This window comes from Rhamphochromis sp. 'chilingali' (assembly GCF_963969265.1).
Source record: "Rhamphochromis sp. 'chilingali' genome assembly, chromosome: 17".
NCBI lineage: Eukaryota > Metazoa > Chordata > Actinopteri > Cichliformes > Cichlidae > Rhamphochromis > Rhamphochromis sp. 'chilingali'.
The window spans coordinates 21,110,293-21,128,149 of record NC_137944.1 but is presented as its reverse complement, the minus strand read 5'-3'; the positions used below and the strand labels follow the sequence as shown (position 1 = coordinate 21,128,149).

The following is a 17,857-nucleotide window of genomic DNA, read 5'->3' as shown; positions in this document are numbered from 1 at the left end:
CCTGTAGCAATGGGTCTGAAAACACCTGAATTCAAACAAGAAGAGGTATAATAATAATAATAATAATGGATTGGATTTATATAGCGCTTTTCAAGGCACCCAAAGCGCTTTACAATACCACTATTCATTCACTCACATTCATACTTGTTTTGACGATTTTGTTCAAAATTTCTGCCAAGAACAGAGCCGTTTTACAAAGTTTAAATGGATTTAAAATATATTTTAATGTCTTATTTCTACTAATGTGACGACGGTTATTTACAAAGAAAACTTGTATGCTTTGAATTTGTTATCTAACTCAGAAGAGTCACAGTGACATTTCTAAACTGAATATGATCTATTATTTCTTCTGTGGGGATTCTGTGACATTTTGAGTCAATGTCATTTTCCTTTAAAGAATTCTGTGACATTCTGAGATTTGCTATTATTTTCCTTGCCAGGCCTTTCGATGTGTGAGGACGAAAAGGGAAAAAAAAAAAGAGAGAAAAACACTATTGGCACCAAATTTACCTGATAAACAGCTTGCCAGCATTGGTAGCATTTCTCACTGAAGCCAATGAGCTCTAGCAGCTACACAAATTAACTTGGTGCTAAACTGGTACACAACTGCTTTTAAATTGCTTGTGCCTGACCGTGTGTTTCAGTTATCTCCTGCGGTGAGCTGCCATCCCCACCCAATGGAAAGAAGATTGGTACTCAGACAACATTCGGTGCTACAGCCATTTTTACCTGCGATGCTGGCTTCATGCTGGTGGGGTCAGCTGTCAGAGAGTGCCTGTCATCTGGGCTTTGGAGTGGAACTGAAACACGATGTTTAGGTATGTACCAACAGCTCCAGGAGTGTGCTGAAAGATATACTATAATATAAATTATAGTACAGGGTGGGCCATTTATATGGATACACCGTAATAACATGGGAATGGTTGGTGATATTAAAGTCCTGTTTGTGGCACATTAGCATATGTGAGGGGGCAAACTCCTCAAGATGGGTGGTGACCGTGGTGGCCATTTAGAAGTCGGCCATCTTGGATACAACTTTTGTTTTTCCAATAGGAAGAGGGCCATGTGACACATCAAACTTATTGGTAATGTCACAAGAAAAACGATGGTATGCTTGGTTTCAACGTGACTTTATTCTTTCATGAGTTATTTACAAGTTTCTGACCACTTATAAAATGTGTTCAATGTCCTGCCCATTGTGTTGGATTGTCAATGCAACCCTCTTCTCCCACTCTTCACACACTGATAGCAACACCGCAGGAGAAATGCCAGCAGAGGCATCCAGTATCCGTAGTTTCAGGTGCTGCACAAAAACTCAGGGAGCGTGCCAGCTTCAGTGCATAAAGAGGGAAACACATCATCATGTAGCAATTTCAAATATCCAGTGGCCTTGAGGTTTCCATTGATGAAGAATGGACCCACTATGGTTGTACCCCATATACCACACCAAACCATCACTTTTGTTGTTCCAACAGTCTTGGAGGGATCCATCCAATGCGGGTTAGTGTCAGACCAATAGCGGTGGTTTTGTTTGTTAACTTCACCATTCACATAAAAGTTTGCCTCATCACTGAACAAAATCTTCTGCGTGAACTGAGGGTCCTGTTCCAATTTTTGTTTTGCCCATTCTGCAAATTCTGTGTGCCAATCTGGGTCATCCTCGTTGAAATGCTGCAGTAGCTGGAGTTTGTAAGGGTGCCATTTGTGAGTAGCTAATATCCGCCGAAGGGATGTTCGACTAATGCCACTCTCCAGTGACATGCGGCGAGTGCTACGCTGTGGGCTCTTGCTGAATGAAGCTAGGACAGCCACTGATGGTTCTTCATTAGTGACAGTTTTCTTGCGTCCACATTTTGGCAAATCCAACACTGAACCAGTTTCACAAAACTTAGCAAGCAGTTTGCTAACTGTAGCATGGGAGATGGGTGGTCTCGTAGGGTGTCTTGCATTGAAATCTGCTGCAATGACCCGGTTACTGCGTTCACCAGATATCAACACAATTTCGATCCGCTTCTCACGTGTTAACCTCTTCGACATGTCAATGGCTGTGAATAAAGAGAAATTTGTAAATAACTCATGAAAGAATAAAGTCACGTTGAAACCAAGCACACCATTGTTTTTTTTGTGACATTACCAATAAGTTTGATGTGTCACATGGCCCTCTTCCTATTGGAAAAACAAAAGTTGTATCCAAGATGGCCGACTTCTAAATGGCCACCATGGTCACCACCCATCTTGAGGAGTTTGCCCCTCACATATCTAATGTGCCACAAACAGGACTTTAGTATCACCAACCATTCCCATGTTATTACAGTGTATTCATATAAATGGCCCACCCTGTATATCTAGACACTAATATTCAGCCTTGGGCTTACAGAATACACTACATACATACTCGCACACACAATGAAACACCTCCAGTAGAGACGGAGCTGCAAAGATGTGATTTTTCAAGTCAATCTAATGAGAGCAGGTATCGACTGTAGGTATGTGCCTTCCGCCTCATGTGTGGCTGCACAGCTGCTTCTCTCTGACCTGGTCCACCACACAGGCAAAACTATCAGGAGCAAGCTGCTGCTGTGCACTCACTATAAATTCATTTTGAATTTTCTCTTTTTATATAATTCAGAGAAAAAAAGCCAACCCCGCAGCTTTCTTCTGTCAGCGTGCCAGCCAGAGGTAACAGATGTTACCACACGATGTTGTCACTTCTTCGTGAAACCTCAGTAGAGGCAGCGCTTCCCAGAATACTTCACAGGCTGAGGGGGGATATGAGATGCAATTTATAAAGGAATGGTTCAATGAAACTTAACCTAAACTGATGAGGAGGCATGATTCTGTCAAGAAATAAATAAACCAAGTCCTGAAAAGTGCTATAAACAGCATTTTCCTTCAATGACTTTTCTTATTAGCCTTGATTTGCCTTCACTGTGCATATTTTGCAAATTAAAAATGCACAACTGTAGTTATTTATGCCATTTTTAGTAGTTAAGGCTAAAAAGCAAAAAATGTGAACTTTATTTCCTTCCCATAATCCCCCCCCCCCCCCCCCCCCCCACACACACACACACACACACACACACACACACACACACACACACACACACACACACACACACCAAAAAACCCACATTTAAGCTGCTTTCTTTTTTAGGTGTGTTGTTGTGTGATACATTACTTGAAATGAAATGATTTCTGTCTGCTCTAACTTTGTAATTTTGTTTGTAAATTTAAACTGATTTCCTATTTGCCAACACACAGTTTTCAGCAACATAGTCAGGAAAGTAAAACGTGTAACCCGCTTGAATAGTGCCCTTTAACCTCTGTAATCTACACCTCAAACAGAATTTGAAATGGCAAGTTATTATCAGGCAGCCCGTTCATTTCTCCTCTGTTCCACTTCCCTGGCTGTGTTTAAATCGTTGGCATTTGCTGACACCAGGGACACGGTGCAGGTTTTATCTACTGTAAAGAACAAAATCAATACTCAATTCAAAATCCCTGAGAGCAGAAAATACACATTCTCTTTTAACTTTGTGGAACGCCTTTTAAAGCATTTTGGGGTAGCTCCGTGCATCAATCAGACCTCCGTGAATGAATCTGATCAAGGAGAAAAGAGGGCCCCACACGTCGCTTGTTAAGTTTTTACCAAGTTTGATTGTTTAAAAGCACAAAGATGCCTTCATTTGAACACTGAAAGTGTTAGAAAGGGCAGTAATACAGTTGTGAAAATGTTGAAGTGGGAACAGAGCAGCTGAGCCTTGATCATAGCGCAGAAACTGATCCAATTTGCTGTGTTTGCTTAGAATCACACAATGAAACTGATTCGGTGTGCAAGCCCTTAAGCCAAGCTGTTATATAACCCCAAGAGACATTTTATGGATGAAATAAAACGGGTATATTAAATTTTTAACTATCTGAATATCTGCCGAACAGCCACCCACTATAGCACCTGCTCACAACAACAATAAGTAAATACAATGCAATAAAAGACAAAAGACACATTTGTGGAAATGTTGACAACCAGGAATCAAATTTTAGATACTAAAAGTGCAAATGAATGAAGTTGTTTTAGTGTGTGCAGTCTGACCCCTCCCACAATCTCTCTCTTGCAGCTGGTCACTGTGGAATCCCAGAAGGCATTGTGAACGGCCAGGTTATCGGGGAAAACTTTGGTTACCGTGATACGGTCGTTTATCAGTGTCTCCCTGGGTTCCGACTAATAGGCTCATCAGTCCGTATCTGTCTCCAAGACAACCAGTGGTCTGGACAGCTACCCATCTGCATACGTAAGAAAACACATGAGCTCACCTCTGAAAAAGATTCTGACACGTATTTGTCACACAATACACCACGGTAACCACTAACGTCTATAGTGGTTACCGTGGTTATTACTTTAACTCCTTATAAAAACCTTTTTTTTTAGCACCGAGGCATGATCAGGAAAATTATGACGAATTTGGCTGTTTGCTACTACAGATAACAAAAAAAAAATAAAGTCAAATAGAGGCAATTTGGAGGAAGGGTTTGATAAAGAGCTCAGCAGTTCATTTAAATTTTGGATGTTTTGCTTGCCTGTGGAGTTGAAGAATCAATATCATACATCTTAGAAATCACTTTGGAGGCATACCAATGAAAAAGGCCTCATGTTTGACAAATTAAGATCTTCTATGTGAGACAACATTTGTAAGGTGTTGCAGTAGAACGCCAAAGAAAAACATGCAAATTGTCTTGGTAAATGTGATGAATGATCTATCTGTTTCTAGATTATGATTGATATTTTTCTTGGGTCATCAGTGCAACTGCTGAATTTTGATGTCATACCTTAGCGATTCAGTGAAACTGACTGGAAAAGACTGGTTTTAAGAAGTCAGGCAAGGTAGTCCAAAAGGGAAGCAAACACGGGATTTTTATGGGGATGTGTCCCATGTGAAAGTAAAAACTACTGATGACATAATTTTATATCATGATGATCTCCTTTTCATTATTATAATTGTACCTACTGTACCCTGGAGAGGTTTCCAGTCCAGACAACCATTTGCACTCAGATTCACACCTATCTTAACCCCACTGCTTGTACCTACGCAGACATTGGGAGAACATGCATTTCTGCACAGAAAGACCCTGACCACATGGTGTATTCAGACTCAGGACTCTCTTGTTGTGAGGCAACAGTGCTAACAGCCGGATCACCATGTGGAATTTTATACTCAGACAACCCAATTTTGGATTTTTGTCATACAGATCTTATAAGAATTAGATATGAAACATAAACTTACTTACATACACTTCACTGTTTGGGGGTAATGTCAGTACTCCTGGTTAAAAACACCCAAAATGAACAAAATTCTCCATCTGTTTAAAATTTTTTCAGAAAGCACTGAAGGCAAACATATCTCATCATCATAGTTTTTCAGTGTTATTCTTCTGAGCTGCAAACTTATGACAGCATAAAAGGGAAGCTGAAGAGTTGCAGTTAACCTGAAGTATTAGTTAACATTAGTTATGATGATGTGGGAGCAATCCCAATACGGCGAAATCCAGATCACCAAGTAAATCATTCAAATTTTAAGTAAGTGGAATTTGGTCGAATCAGACTTTTCCTTTTTTGAAATATAGTTTGAGATCTTTTTCTTTGTTTTCAGATGAAACACAATTACCTCAAATTTAAGCTCTTTAAATTTGCCCTTAAAGCAGCAGAGCAGACATGTAGCGACATGGCTACGTATGGCTATATGGTTTTCAGCATTAAGTGAAGCCTTAATGCTGAAAACAACTGTAGGTTTTGTTCAGTGGGAAAGATGAAGAAGAACATTATGCACAGGATTAAACTCACTTTTGTCCCAACTATCAGAGAGAGTCTTTTTCTATAAAGCTTCAGATCCTAAAAAAAGATAAAAGGAACATTTTTTAATCAGCATATAGAATGAAGTCAGTAAAACTTCAGGGATATTGATCTGGTCAGTTAAGTAGCAGAGGGGCTTGTTAACAATGAGACAACCCCCAAAAAAGGAATAGTTTTACAGGTGGAGGCCACTGAATGGTGTGGATGTCGCTGACCAAACAGTCAGAAACAGACTTCATAAGGGTGGTCTGAGAGAACGATGTCCTCTAGTGGGCCCTGTGCTCAAGGCCCGGCACCATGGAGCCCAGTTAGCAGTTACCCCTGGCACGTTGTGCTTTTCACAGATGAGAGCAGGTTCACCCTGAGCATATATGACAGACATGAAAGGGTGTGGAGAAGCCCTCGAGAACATTATGCTATTTGGTTGTGGGTCAGTTATGGGGAGGCATGTCTATGAAAGGATGCACAGACCTTTATCTTTCCTGACTGCCAGGTATCGGGTATAAGTGTCGGGATGAAATCCTTAGACACACTGTGCTGGTGGAGTGCGTCTCAGGCTCCTCCTGGTGCACGACAATGCATGTCCTCTTGAACTATGTGAACAGTTCCTGGAGGATGTTTGCCTTACTTAAATTCAACACAACATCTCTGGGACATTATGTTTCAGTCCATCCGAAGGTGCCAGGTTGTACCTCAGACTGTCCAGGAGCTCAGTGGTGCCCCGCTGCTGATGTCGGGGGAAATCCCCCAGGACACCTTCCATCATCTCATTAGGAGGCCCAACATTGTCGGGCAAGCCTTCAAGCACTTGGGCCCCATACAAACCACTGGGTTTGTAGTGTAGGTGCTTTAATAAACTTCACATCATTTTTTGACTTAAATTTTTGGGGTGTCTTTAAATTCAGCCCCTCGTAGGTTGATAATTTTCATTTCTTTCAAGCAAGGTGGCATCCTTTCCCCCCCAGATATTACCCAGTCTATATCAGTATAGATATCCAGCATTATTTTTTTCCCATTGAGATTTGATGTGTTTTCTAAGTGTTCTTTTAATTTATCTGAGCAGTATATTTGTCAGCTAACAGTTAACACTCTAAGTGTTAAGAAACTGTACTGTAGTTTCAAACAGTAGATGCATGTTTGAGTTAAAGATGGCGTAAAAGCAAAATGAATATTTCAGTAATCATGACCAGCAGTGGCATTACCTCTAACACTGTGTACGAATGCACCACCAACGTCGCTACTAGTTTTTGTCAGTAAGATCAAATTTTAAAAAGAAATATAGATATTTGGGACTTTTTTCTTACTTTTATTTTTACTACAGCCAGTACATAAATATTGTTTGAGAGCTATCCTCATTCGAAGTATTCACAGAGTAGACTTGAGTAACTGTGGCTTCTCACCAGAAATCTTATCGGGCCAGAGGGTTAAAAATGCTAGTATGCCTTAAATGAGATAAGTAGTTGGGTTTAAGAATAAAACAGAGTGGCCTAACTTGCCCAGGCTACTGTGAAAATCTAAAATTGGTTACTTGCTGTGAGCATAGTGAAGGTTTTTAGGCATCACACAGGGCACATTTGAGGTGGTGATGATGAAGCCAATTAAGGGCACCTTTTCCTGAAAGAGGCAGCCCATTTGTTCCCTAAATTAAGACAGTCTTTACAAAACGGAGGTGGTGTCACAGTGTTGATGATTCGAGAGTAGACGGAGCATTTGTTTTTCATTATTACTCATAAAACAACAAACAATGTACAAAATAGGGCCTTTATTATATGCTTTTCTTTGCGTTCATCTGTGTCTATGTGGTCCAGATAGTGTCTGTATCATTCTGCATATCTCGGAGTGCTATGCTGTTTTTATTGAGGTTATTCATGCAGGAGTTATTGAGGGAAATCATTTTACAGCCAAATTATACTGTAATTATGGAGATGAGAGGCTCTTGTTTAGAGACACAAACACAGAATGGTAATGAGACTATGGTGTGTGTGTGTGTGTGTGTGTGTGTGTGTGTGTGTGTGTGTGTGTGTGTGTGTGTGTGTGTGTGTGTGTGTGTGTGTGTGTGTGTGTGTGTGTGTGTAGCTGCAGGGCATGCTGATGGTGTCAGATAAATTTGTATCTTAGGCATGCAAACAAACTTCTGATTCTTCCTGATCAAGTGCTTTGCCTCCTGCCTCTCTCGTCAACTCTTGTCTTCATTATTTCTGCTCTGCTCTGCTCTCCTCACCTTAGCTGTTCTTTCTCCCTGTTGTCTTCTCATCCTTTAGTGTCCTCTTACTCTCTGTTCCCTGACTTTCTCCTTCACCGTGTTTTACCACCAACTCCTTTTCTTTTACATTGGTTAGACTCCTCTCCTCTCCAAATAATTTAAAGGTTTGTAGTTTGCGAGGTAGATAAGAGAGTGACTGGCAGTAACACTAAAGTGCCTGTTTACGCAAACATCACATGAACGCCGAGAAGGCTCAGTGGATGAAACAAGAAGAACAATTATGATGCACGATTGCAAACAGTGCACACTCAGTTCTGACACAGAAGATGGTGAGACCTAATATCTCCAAAATAATGACCCTAAATTAGGATCCCAGCTTTGCCTTCTCAGTCATCTGACATTTTCATAAATATTTATGAATGACTGTAGGAAAGGCATACATATTTGGCCCAAATCTGCACTTGATGTGGTTTTCGAGCCAGAAATACAAATCTTCTGATCTTCATGTCTGGTTTAGATTATATCTTTCTGTAGCTTTGATGTCTAAAAGTACATTTTACATGATTGGATTTTTGCAATTTAGTAAGAGAATGACACACAAGTGGTACGAAATGGTTTTGCAGTATAAAGTTATGTATGTGAATGACATTAGTGGGTAAGCTACAATTGGGATGTATTGTATAAGCTACAAGTGCAGAGGTCTTGAGCCACTCCTCATATCTCCTAGGCGCCAGAGTTTCTTTCAGCTTTTTAAGTGGTCTAGAGCAAAAGTGCTCCGGGCTTTGTGAAAGTCTTTCAAAGTTTCTCTTTTTCAGTTTCTCATTTTCAGTCCTGTCATTATGTCTGATGATTTTTGGATGACAGTTGGTGATTTTGGGCAGGTGGGGTGGGGGTGGGGTAGCTGTTTGTTAAAAGGAGAAGAAAGAAATTTTAAACTTTTGTTTAAATCGTCATCAGTATTTATGGAGTAGGTCAGGAAAATCACAACAGTATCTACGGCTATCTGTAAACCATGGTTGAGGCTATATCATGGTTTGGGGCTGTATTTTATTCAGTGATGTTTGAGAACTTGTCAAAACTGATGTAATTATGAACAATGTAAAAACAAATTTTGATCCACCACCCAGTATCATATGAAAAGAGTCTGTTAGCAACAGCTTCAATTTTCAGAAGGGCAATGATCTCATTCTGAAAAAGTGATGAAAGTTTGCCTAAGAGAGTCTAAGGAGCTTGGAAAGAAAAGCATCTGGACTTCTTTAAGTTTCCTTGAAGACTTTTCATCTCTCATCCGAGAAGCTTTTTCAGTTCTAAGAGCAACTGGTGGAGAGTCCCAGATTTTAAGCCCTATGGGAGTGTCCCCAAGAGTGTCATGGACTCCCTATTGATCCTCTACCTAATCACACGAGCCAAGGTGTGAAAACGGGTGTGGGTCATAATCAGCCAAGGTTTCGGGTGAACCCATTGTGAAACCTAGCCCCATTCTATCATGTGATGTACTGAGGTCAAATGGCCCAGGATTGGGATTGGGAGTCACTGCACCTAGTGCTTCGATTACCACTGGGACCACTGGTGCCTTCACTCTCCACATCTTCTCGAGCTCTTCTCTGAGCCTTTGGTACTTCTCCAGCTTTTGGTGTTCCTACTTACTGATGTTGCTGTCATTCAGTATCACTACGTCTGTCACTACGGCCGTCTTCCTCTGCCTTTCCATCACTACAAAGTCTGGTTGGTTAGCCATCACCAGTTTATCTGGCTGTATCTGGAAGTCCCACAGGAAATTAGCTCAGTCACCCTAGGGGGGCATCTCCCATTTTGACTTAAGGACTTCCAGGCCATACTCAGCACAGATGTTGCTATAAACTATGCCGGCTGCTTGGTTATGGTGTTCCATGTATGCCCTGCCTGCTAGCATCTTGCACCCTGCTGTTATGTGCAAGATTGTCTCAGGGGCGTCTTTACACAGCCTGCACCTGGGGTCTTACCTGGTGTGGTAGACCCCAGCCTCTATGGATCTTGAACTTACAGCATGTTCCTGTGCAGCCATAATTAGTGCCTCTGTGCTGTCTTTCAGTTCAGCTTTGTCTAAACTGGTGTAATTTCTAGATGTCAGCCACTTCCTCTATCTGCCTGTGGTACATACCATGCAGGGCCTGTCCTTCCATGATGGTTCTTCTCCTTCCTCCTCTTTCTTGGGTTTCTGCTGCTTGAGCTATTCACTAAGCATACAGTCGGTTGTGGCCATCTTGCTGATGTCCGTCATCTCATTGTGGACAGTGGCTCTGACACTAACTAGTCCTTGGCCTCCTTCTTTTCTCATAGCATACAATGACTCAATTAACAAGATGAAAAATTAACAAAACAGTCATCGGTGTTACTGGCAGAGCTGTAAGTACACTAAATGTGGCTTATCAAGAGTGAAGACAGTCCCAAGCAAATGCACTGATTACTTCTGTTCAATAATTGCTTGCTACAAACTAAATATTTCAACTATTTTAGTAAATAACACCAAATCATAGATCTCAGCATATGTTTTTTTAAGGATTTAATTATCTCATTGAAAAAAACCTATCATGGGATTACACATCAACATGAAAAACAACAGAATGGTGTCACTCTGTAGAAACAAATCTGCGTGCAAATAAACGTGTTCTTGTCTTACACTTTTTCCCTTAGCGATCAGCTGCGGCCATCCAGGAAGCCCCATATATGGCCGCACGGTGGGAAACGGCTTCAATCTCAACGATGTGGTCAGCTTTGTTTGTAATCGGGGTTATGAAATGGAGGGGCCTGCACGTGCTCAGTGCCAGGCTAACCGCCAATGGAGCCACCCACCCCCAACGTGTAAAGGTGGGGAGAAAAGTTAAGTGTATTCACCCCTAACCTTATTTATCCCCAACCTTTAATACCACCTTAGTCTCTTTCTTTATTTACAGTTAGTGCCTTCTCCAGTAGCAACCATCCTCATTTATCCCCATCATTTGTATCCACCTCAACTCTACCTCTAACTTTGTTCAGCTTAATCTCCTCTATTATTACCATCGTAACAGAAAACTTACATTTCTTGATAAAAATACATCTTTTTTCCCTTAATTTCGATGAAGTTTCGAGGTAGATTTAGAGCTCAACATATGTCTAACCTGTTCATGGCTCCAGTCTCAAAAATAAAAACTTTTTTTCAGTAAGCTATGAATCTCATACCCTGATTGTCCAAATAACAGTCAGAGCAACTCAAATTGCTTCACTCGCACGAGTTTGTACACAAGCTACCGGCCTTCTGCCCAGTTTACAGAATAAAGTGCCAATGAATTGGGTAAAATTAAAATGCAGCACATTGATAACAAGCCATAACCCTGCTTGAGTTCTGGATCCATTACAGACAAACCTGCCTGACCACCCTTTCATCCCTTAGCATCTACTGCATTAACCCTCCTAAACTCCACGTCTGATATTTTGTTCCTTCTTCACCATGTCCTCCTTGGTCTGCCTTATACTACTCTGCAAAACCGCTTTCCAAATAGGGAAAATGAAGAGGGGGAAGAGAGATTGCCCTCTCTGGTTCATGCCAAATAACACATGCTTTTCTGTCTCTGTGTCTGTTTGTGCTTGTGTGTCTCTGCGTGTGTCCCTGTGTATAGTGGTCAACTGCTCTGATCCAGGTATCCCAGCCAACTCAATCCGGCAGAGCAAAATAGAGCATGGCAACTTTACCTTTGGCACAGTGGTTTTCTATGACTGCAATCCTGGGTATTACCTGTTTGGATCACCTGTACTGACCTGTCAACCTACTGGACAATGGGACAAACCGCTACCTGAATGCATAGGTTAGTATCGTTCTCTCTTCCTCACAATCTTTGGAAAGACAGTATTTTAGCAAGACTGGGTTTGGAATTTATTGAAATGATTCTTGCATTTTTTTTTCATTTTGTTCCTTTTTCATTTTGTTTCTTTTTATATGTTACTCTTAAGATTCCCTTAAAGCCTAGCAAGCAGTGTCATGTCAGCTTTTTAATCCTTAATCCTTGCATATATTTTTAATCTGTCCTTAGTTCTTGACAGAAGTAGCTGCACCTCCTCTCACAGAGCTTTGCTGAGTCAAAACGAGTCATCCATTGTTTTCTTCATTTCTCTCCTCTGTGGCTCTCTAGTCGTAGACTGTGGTCATCCCGGCTCTCCCCCAAACGGTGTGCTGAGCGGAGATAAGTTTACATTTGGTTCAACGGTTCGGTATTCTTGTCTGGGCGGAAGACAGCTGAAAGGAGAATCATCCCGGACTTGTCAGCTCAATGGGATGTGGAGTGCCCCCATGCCATTCTGCTCTGGTAACCATTTTAACCTCTGTTGAATACACAGACTTTAACGTCCACCCTATCAGAAAGACGAATATATAGATAGCAGTTGTAGATGAAAATCGAAACGTCTAAACATGCAGACTGAAGTGCGGAGAGCTTCATGCTTTTATATCCAGCAGACACTTTCCTGAACCTTTCAGTCAGGGATAATGGAAGGGATGGGTGAACATATGGAAGGAAGACTTGGCACTAGAAAAGAGAGTATATCAGTATCTGTCTGTTAAAAGGGCTCCGGAGATTAACTTTACCCCACACTTACAGTCACCTCAGTCGTGGACTCTTAACCATGTGCATTTCTCTTCTGGTCAACTAACCATGAGCCAGTTTCACTGTGTTTCAGAAATGTTTAACCTGCTTTTATGAGGGATTCTATGATATGATCGATACAGTGTAGTAAAGTAAGTAGGTTCTTAAAGTACATGTTCAAATACTGAAATATTTCAGCTAATTTGTAGTTTTGCATTTTCTCAAGTATTAGCTGTGTTTCCTTTTCTACAGTGAGTGGATTTTATTACAATGTTGTGGAGTGTAGCTGCAACACTCATTGTTCTGTAAAGTGCTTTACACAAGCTTTCAGTCTCTGCTGTATTTGCTGTATATGCATATCTCACTACTCACTGGGCTAGACCATCTCTCCAGACAGAAAGCCTCCTTACCTTCCCTCATGTGTAAACAAACCATCTAAGTTATGTGACACTCAGTTGGCCTGCTGGGGGCATGATTGTGGCTCTCCAGACTGAGAGGCTCCCAGCTGCCGCTTATATAACAAACTGAGTGAAAATGCATTCCAGACGAGTTGACTAAGAATACATTGTTATTTACAGCAATTGCCCAGGGAGACTTGGGGAGTGAGGCAGGGTAATAGTTTAAGAAGCGGTGATTCATGTTTTCACCTGGCAGGTCCATACCAAAGATCTGCAGACATGAGAGTTCAGTCCAACAGCAGCACAGCTTGTTCTGTTATTCTGCCTGATGATAGCTGATGAGACGCATATATGAAGTGATGCTGTTTGTGATATTTGATGATATTTTCAGGCTGTGAGCGTAGAGCTACTTGAGACTTGGCTCTCAAAGATCTTAGATTTGCAAATTCAATTCACAAGCCGACCTTGCCACTTATCTTGAATATTTATTTATTAGGCCTATGAAATGAAAGACCTTGGCTTTTGCCATGCTGAAAATAACAAGTTGTTATGCCACAGTTTCTAACAAAAGTATTCAATCAGCCTATGGTATTCTAATAATCAGCATGCCAGGGAGAGTTTCAGCCTGTTTGGAATTTATTTATTAACAGTTCAGAGTTGGCTGAATTTGTATAATTGAACATGACTTGGGTTTCATAACTGAGCCAAACTGTAGTTGTCTACCATCTGCAGAAGCTTTAAGCAATACCTGAACATCTTAGGATTTTTACACTTACATCCTGTCATGCTGAGAGCTACACGAGATTTTTTAAACCACTCACAGGTTTGTCCATTAAAAATGAAGCTATAACTGGGAAGGCTGGTGAAACAGCTTTTCTCCCTTCAAAGGTTAAACAAGCCTCTAACCTCCAAAACCTAAAAAACTCTATGCCCTCTACTGTTTGCTTGATCCGAACAAAAACCTCAAGTAAAAGAAAGGTGTGATTTCACAGGACACTGAGTGTGCCACTTCAGTAGGTCACAAATAGTCACTTTTACTCTTAAATCCTTTTTCACATTAAACAAATGAAATGCTGTATTAATTCCTCTTTCAAAGCGTTGGATGGATTTCATTACATTTGGCCAGAGCCAGGCCAATGTTTATCCTGTGTATCCGGAGTCCTAATGCTAAGGTATTAGCTGAAAGCTGTAAAGAAGAGTGCAAAGCAAAAAAATGCATTTTCCAAAATGTTGAGCTATTCCTTAATCTGTGCTTACTGGCAAACTAAGTACCTTCATCCATCCATCCAACAATTCATCCATCCAGCTTCTGCCAATTATGCAGGGCCAGGTCACAGGGGACCAGACCTCCTTCTCCGTAGGCAACTCCTCCAGGGGAACACCTAGGATTCCCAAACTAGCCAAGAGTAATAATCTATCCACCATGTCCTGAGTCTAACCCTGAGCATTCCTCCCAGTAGGACAATATCTCACCCAAGAGTCAGATGAATGAACCACACTTTTTGATGTGGAGGAATAGCAGCTCTACTCCAAGTCCCCCCAGAACGACTGAACCTTTCACCCTATATCTAAACGCTTCTTTTGCCCAATTGTATCCGCAGTCTCATTCTTTTGCTCACTATCCAGAGCTTGGTACGATAGGTCAGGGAGGGGATGTAGATTGACTGGTAAACCACAACTGACCAGTATAGCATCCACATGACTGCACATGTGGCCCGTTTCAATCTCCTGCTTCCCTGACTTGTGAACAAGACCTTGAGTGTGCAAGCAACCATTTTTCCAGCTGTGAACCGTGGTCTCAGACTTCGAGGTGCTAGTTCTCCAGCTGCTTTACACTTACCTGCGAACCCTTCCAACGTGACCTACCATCTGATGAAGCCAAGAGAACCACAACATCTGCAACAGCAGAGATGAGATCTCGAGGCTACCAAATGGAAGCCTTCAACTGCTTGGCTCCACCTGGAAATTCTCTTCTTAACCCTTTAAAGCAGGGGTGGGGAACTCCAGACCTCAAGGGCCGTTGTCCTGCAGGTTTTAGATATCACCCTGTGTCAACATACCTGAATCAAATGATTAGTTCATTACCAGGCCTCTGGAGACCTTCAAGACATGTTGAGGAGGTAATTTATCCATTTAAATCAGATGTGTTGGATCAAAGACACATCTAAAACCTGCAGGAGGCCTGGAGTTGCCTACCCCGGGTTTAAAGGGTAAATTAGGTTAGAGTTTAAAGGGTTAAAGATTATAAAAAGATGAATTTTATTTAAATCTTTTTTGGTTTCATTTGTTCAGGTTAGTAGGGTAAGTTTATATAGATGTGTAAGAGCATCTACATATGCTCTTTCCCTCCTGTTTTTACATTCTTACCTGCTATTTTTTCAAGTTTCTGAGGCAAATAAGAGAGACTTATTGAGTAGAATATTATTTATTTACATCTGAGAAACCGAGTTTAAAATCCTAAGGCATTACAAAAGATGTTATATCATTAAATGTTGTGTCTCTGCTACGCGTAAGCTCAATTTAGCAGCAAGCCTCTAGATATTTGTACTATAATACAAACAGAGCCAATGTGAATTAAGGTTATTTTTTTCAGAAGTATGAGTCAAAAACACAAAAACGCAAGCAGATACTTGTACACTTTGAATTAATTGTCAACAATAAATGTGAATGGAGGCAACAAATTGAAAACATAATTAGCAATCCAAATCTAACAAACATGAATCAAGTTATGATATTATTCACACTCACACATAATCCGGTGCAATTTTTAGACCGTTAACAAAATAGGCAGTACTGATCTGAAATGTTTGAGCAGAAATATATTAGTCCAGGCCTTGGTATTTGTGTGATGATGTGAGCTTTTTTGTGTGTGAAAGTGTGTGTTCCCAGGAGTGTGCTCTGCTTGTCAGACACAATTTGCTGACCAGGCAGCTCTAGAAGGACAGAGCTAGGATCTCTCGCACACACTCACAAAGACAAACACATGCACCGCTGCCTATTTACTCATCAGCACACATGCACACACATGCATATGCACAATCTGTATGATATTTAGAAGCAGCCATTAGATGTTTCTTTTAAAATCCTTTGTCCGGTTTGCAGTTTTGTTTTCCTCACCCTACAAATAATGAACCAAAGTTGTTTATTTCTCCATTTCTTTGCTTTGATAAGTTGGAGTCATTTTTGAAACACAGCTCATTATACAGACAGTGTGTACTGACTCAAGGATTAGCATCTTTAAGTGTAATCCTTAATTCGGTACAAACCAGTAAGAAACCTGTGAGGGACCTAAGTCTGTATCCTTTTTTGTTTCCATGTAGGTGACACTACTGGTTCGTGTGGGGACCCTGGCATTCCCTCTCATGGTTCAAGAGAACAAACAGATTTCAGGATCCGTTCTAAGGTCTACTTTTCCTGCTCAGAGGGATATGAACTTATAGGTTCTTCAGAGAGGATGTGTTTCCCGAACGGGACCTGGTCAGGCACGCAACCCTTTTGTAAACGTACGGGGATATTTCTAATTGATTTAAATCTATCCTGAAATGGTACCTTGTCAATTATTCAATTATTATGAACCCACACGTGTTTCAGTGTTTCCACTGTCTTAGAGGTGACACTTGCTGAGGTCTTTTCCATTTCTCTGTCCTGCAGCTGTTCAGTGTGGTAACCCTGGCACTCCCAGTAACGGCAAAGTATTTCGTTTGGATGGAACAACATTTTCTCACTCTGTCATCTACTCGTGCATGGATGGCTATCTGCTCACTGGTCCCACCACCAGGCAGTGTCAAGCCAATGGTACCTGGTCAGGCACACAGCCCAACTGTACTAGTAAGTTATCTGCTTTGATTTGACCAATAGGTTGATACATATATAAGTACTGTCTAGTACATTTGTTGGTGTATTTTCAATATTTTGTCCATGCAATCATGAGGTGACTTTGAAGAGTTTTCAACTGTATGCAATAATTACACTCTATATATGTAATTGGTGTATTAAATCTCTTGTAATACCATGAAAGTTTGCAACCAATAAATATCACCAAATTCTGGGTGTGAGATTAGAAAGCACAGGCGACGCTGTTTTATGTCCTCTTTTAAATTATGATGCCACAGTATAGGAGTAAAGAAATAAGCCTCAAATCTTTATATTTTTATTGCAGACAACAGAGTGACTTATATAACCTTGATCATCGTTTACTTGAGTTAATTTTGCTTATTGAATCTGTGGGAAAAGTCTCCAAGCGTAAATAGCCATAAAACGTAACCTTCTGTTACCATATGAGATATAAGCAAAGTCATAGTTGAGCAAGTGGAATTTACTTAACAGATAAGTTGTTTTTTTTAAGTTTATTTGAATAATTTGTCTTATTTCAATTAAATACTGTGCACTCCAAAAAATGCTTTGGAGGTTTACTTTAAAAAGTTATGTCAAGTGGTTCCACCCAACGGTGGTAAGTAACGTCTAAGAAATTGACTGTTTTACTCTAAAATGTTGAAGATTCAACAAAAAAGCCACTGAGTTAATTTGCCAAAGGAAAGACAGTATTTTGCTGAAATGTAAAAAATGACTCAAAAAATAGCAAAAAACAATAATGTATTAAAAGAAAATGCCTCTAACATATATCTATATACTGTGTCCAAAAGTACTTCTTGATAATAGGACATCACAGAGAATTCCCAGATTATATTAATGCTTTCCAGTATCCAGATATGCAGTAGCATGAAAAAATAGCTTAAATCAGAAATGCTATAAATTCTTCGATATCGGTTCCCAGATTGAAAAAGTATATAAGAATACCTGATTTAAAGGAAATGGC

General features: G+C 40.6%; 1 protein-coding gene across 1 annotated transcript in view; it reads left to right on the top strand.

The window, feature by feature from the left end:
• The window catches only part of csmd3b (CUB and Sushi multiple domains 3b), a 416,246-nt gene that overhangs the window by 377,864 nt on the left and 20,525 nt on the right, over positions 1 to 17,857 (top strand). Inside the window, exons 54-60 of the mRNA XM_080862956.1 lie at positions 645 to 818; positions 4,116 to 4,289; positions 10,722 to 10,895; positions 11,684 to 11,869; positions 12,194 to 12,367; positions 16,362 to 16,544; positions 16,693 to 16,869. Of these exons, the coding sequence (XP_080719082.1) occupies positions 645 to 818; positions 4,116 to 4,289; positions 10,722 to 10,895; positions 11,684 to 11,869; positions 12,194 to 12,367; positions 16,362 to 16,544; positions 16,693 to 16,869 (1,242 nt within the window). The remainder of the gene's footprint in view (positions 1 to 644; positions 819 to 4,115; positions 4,290 to 10,721; positions 10,896 to 11,683; positions 11,870 to 12,193; positions 12,368 to 16,361; positions 16,545 to 16,692; positions 16,870 to 17,857) is intronic.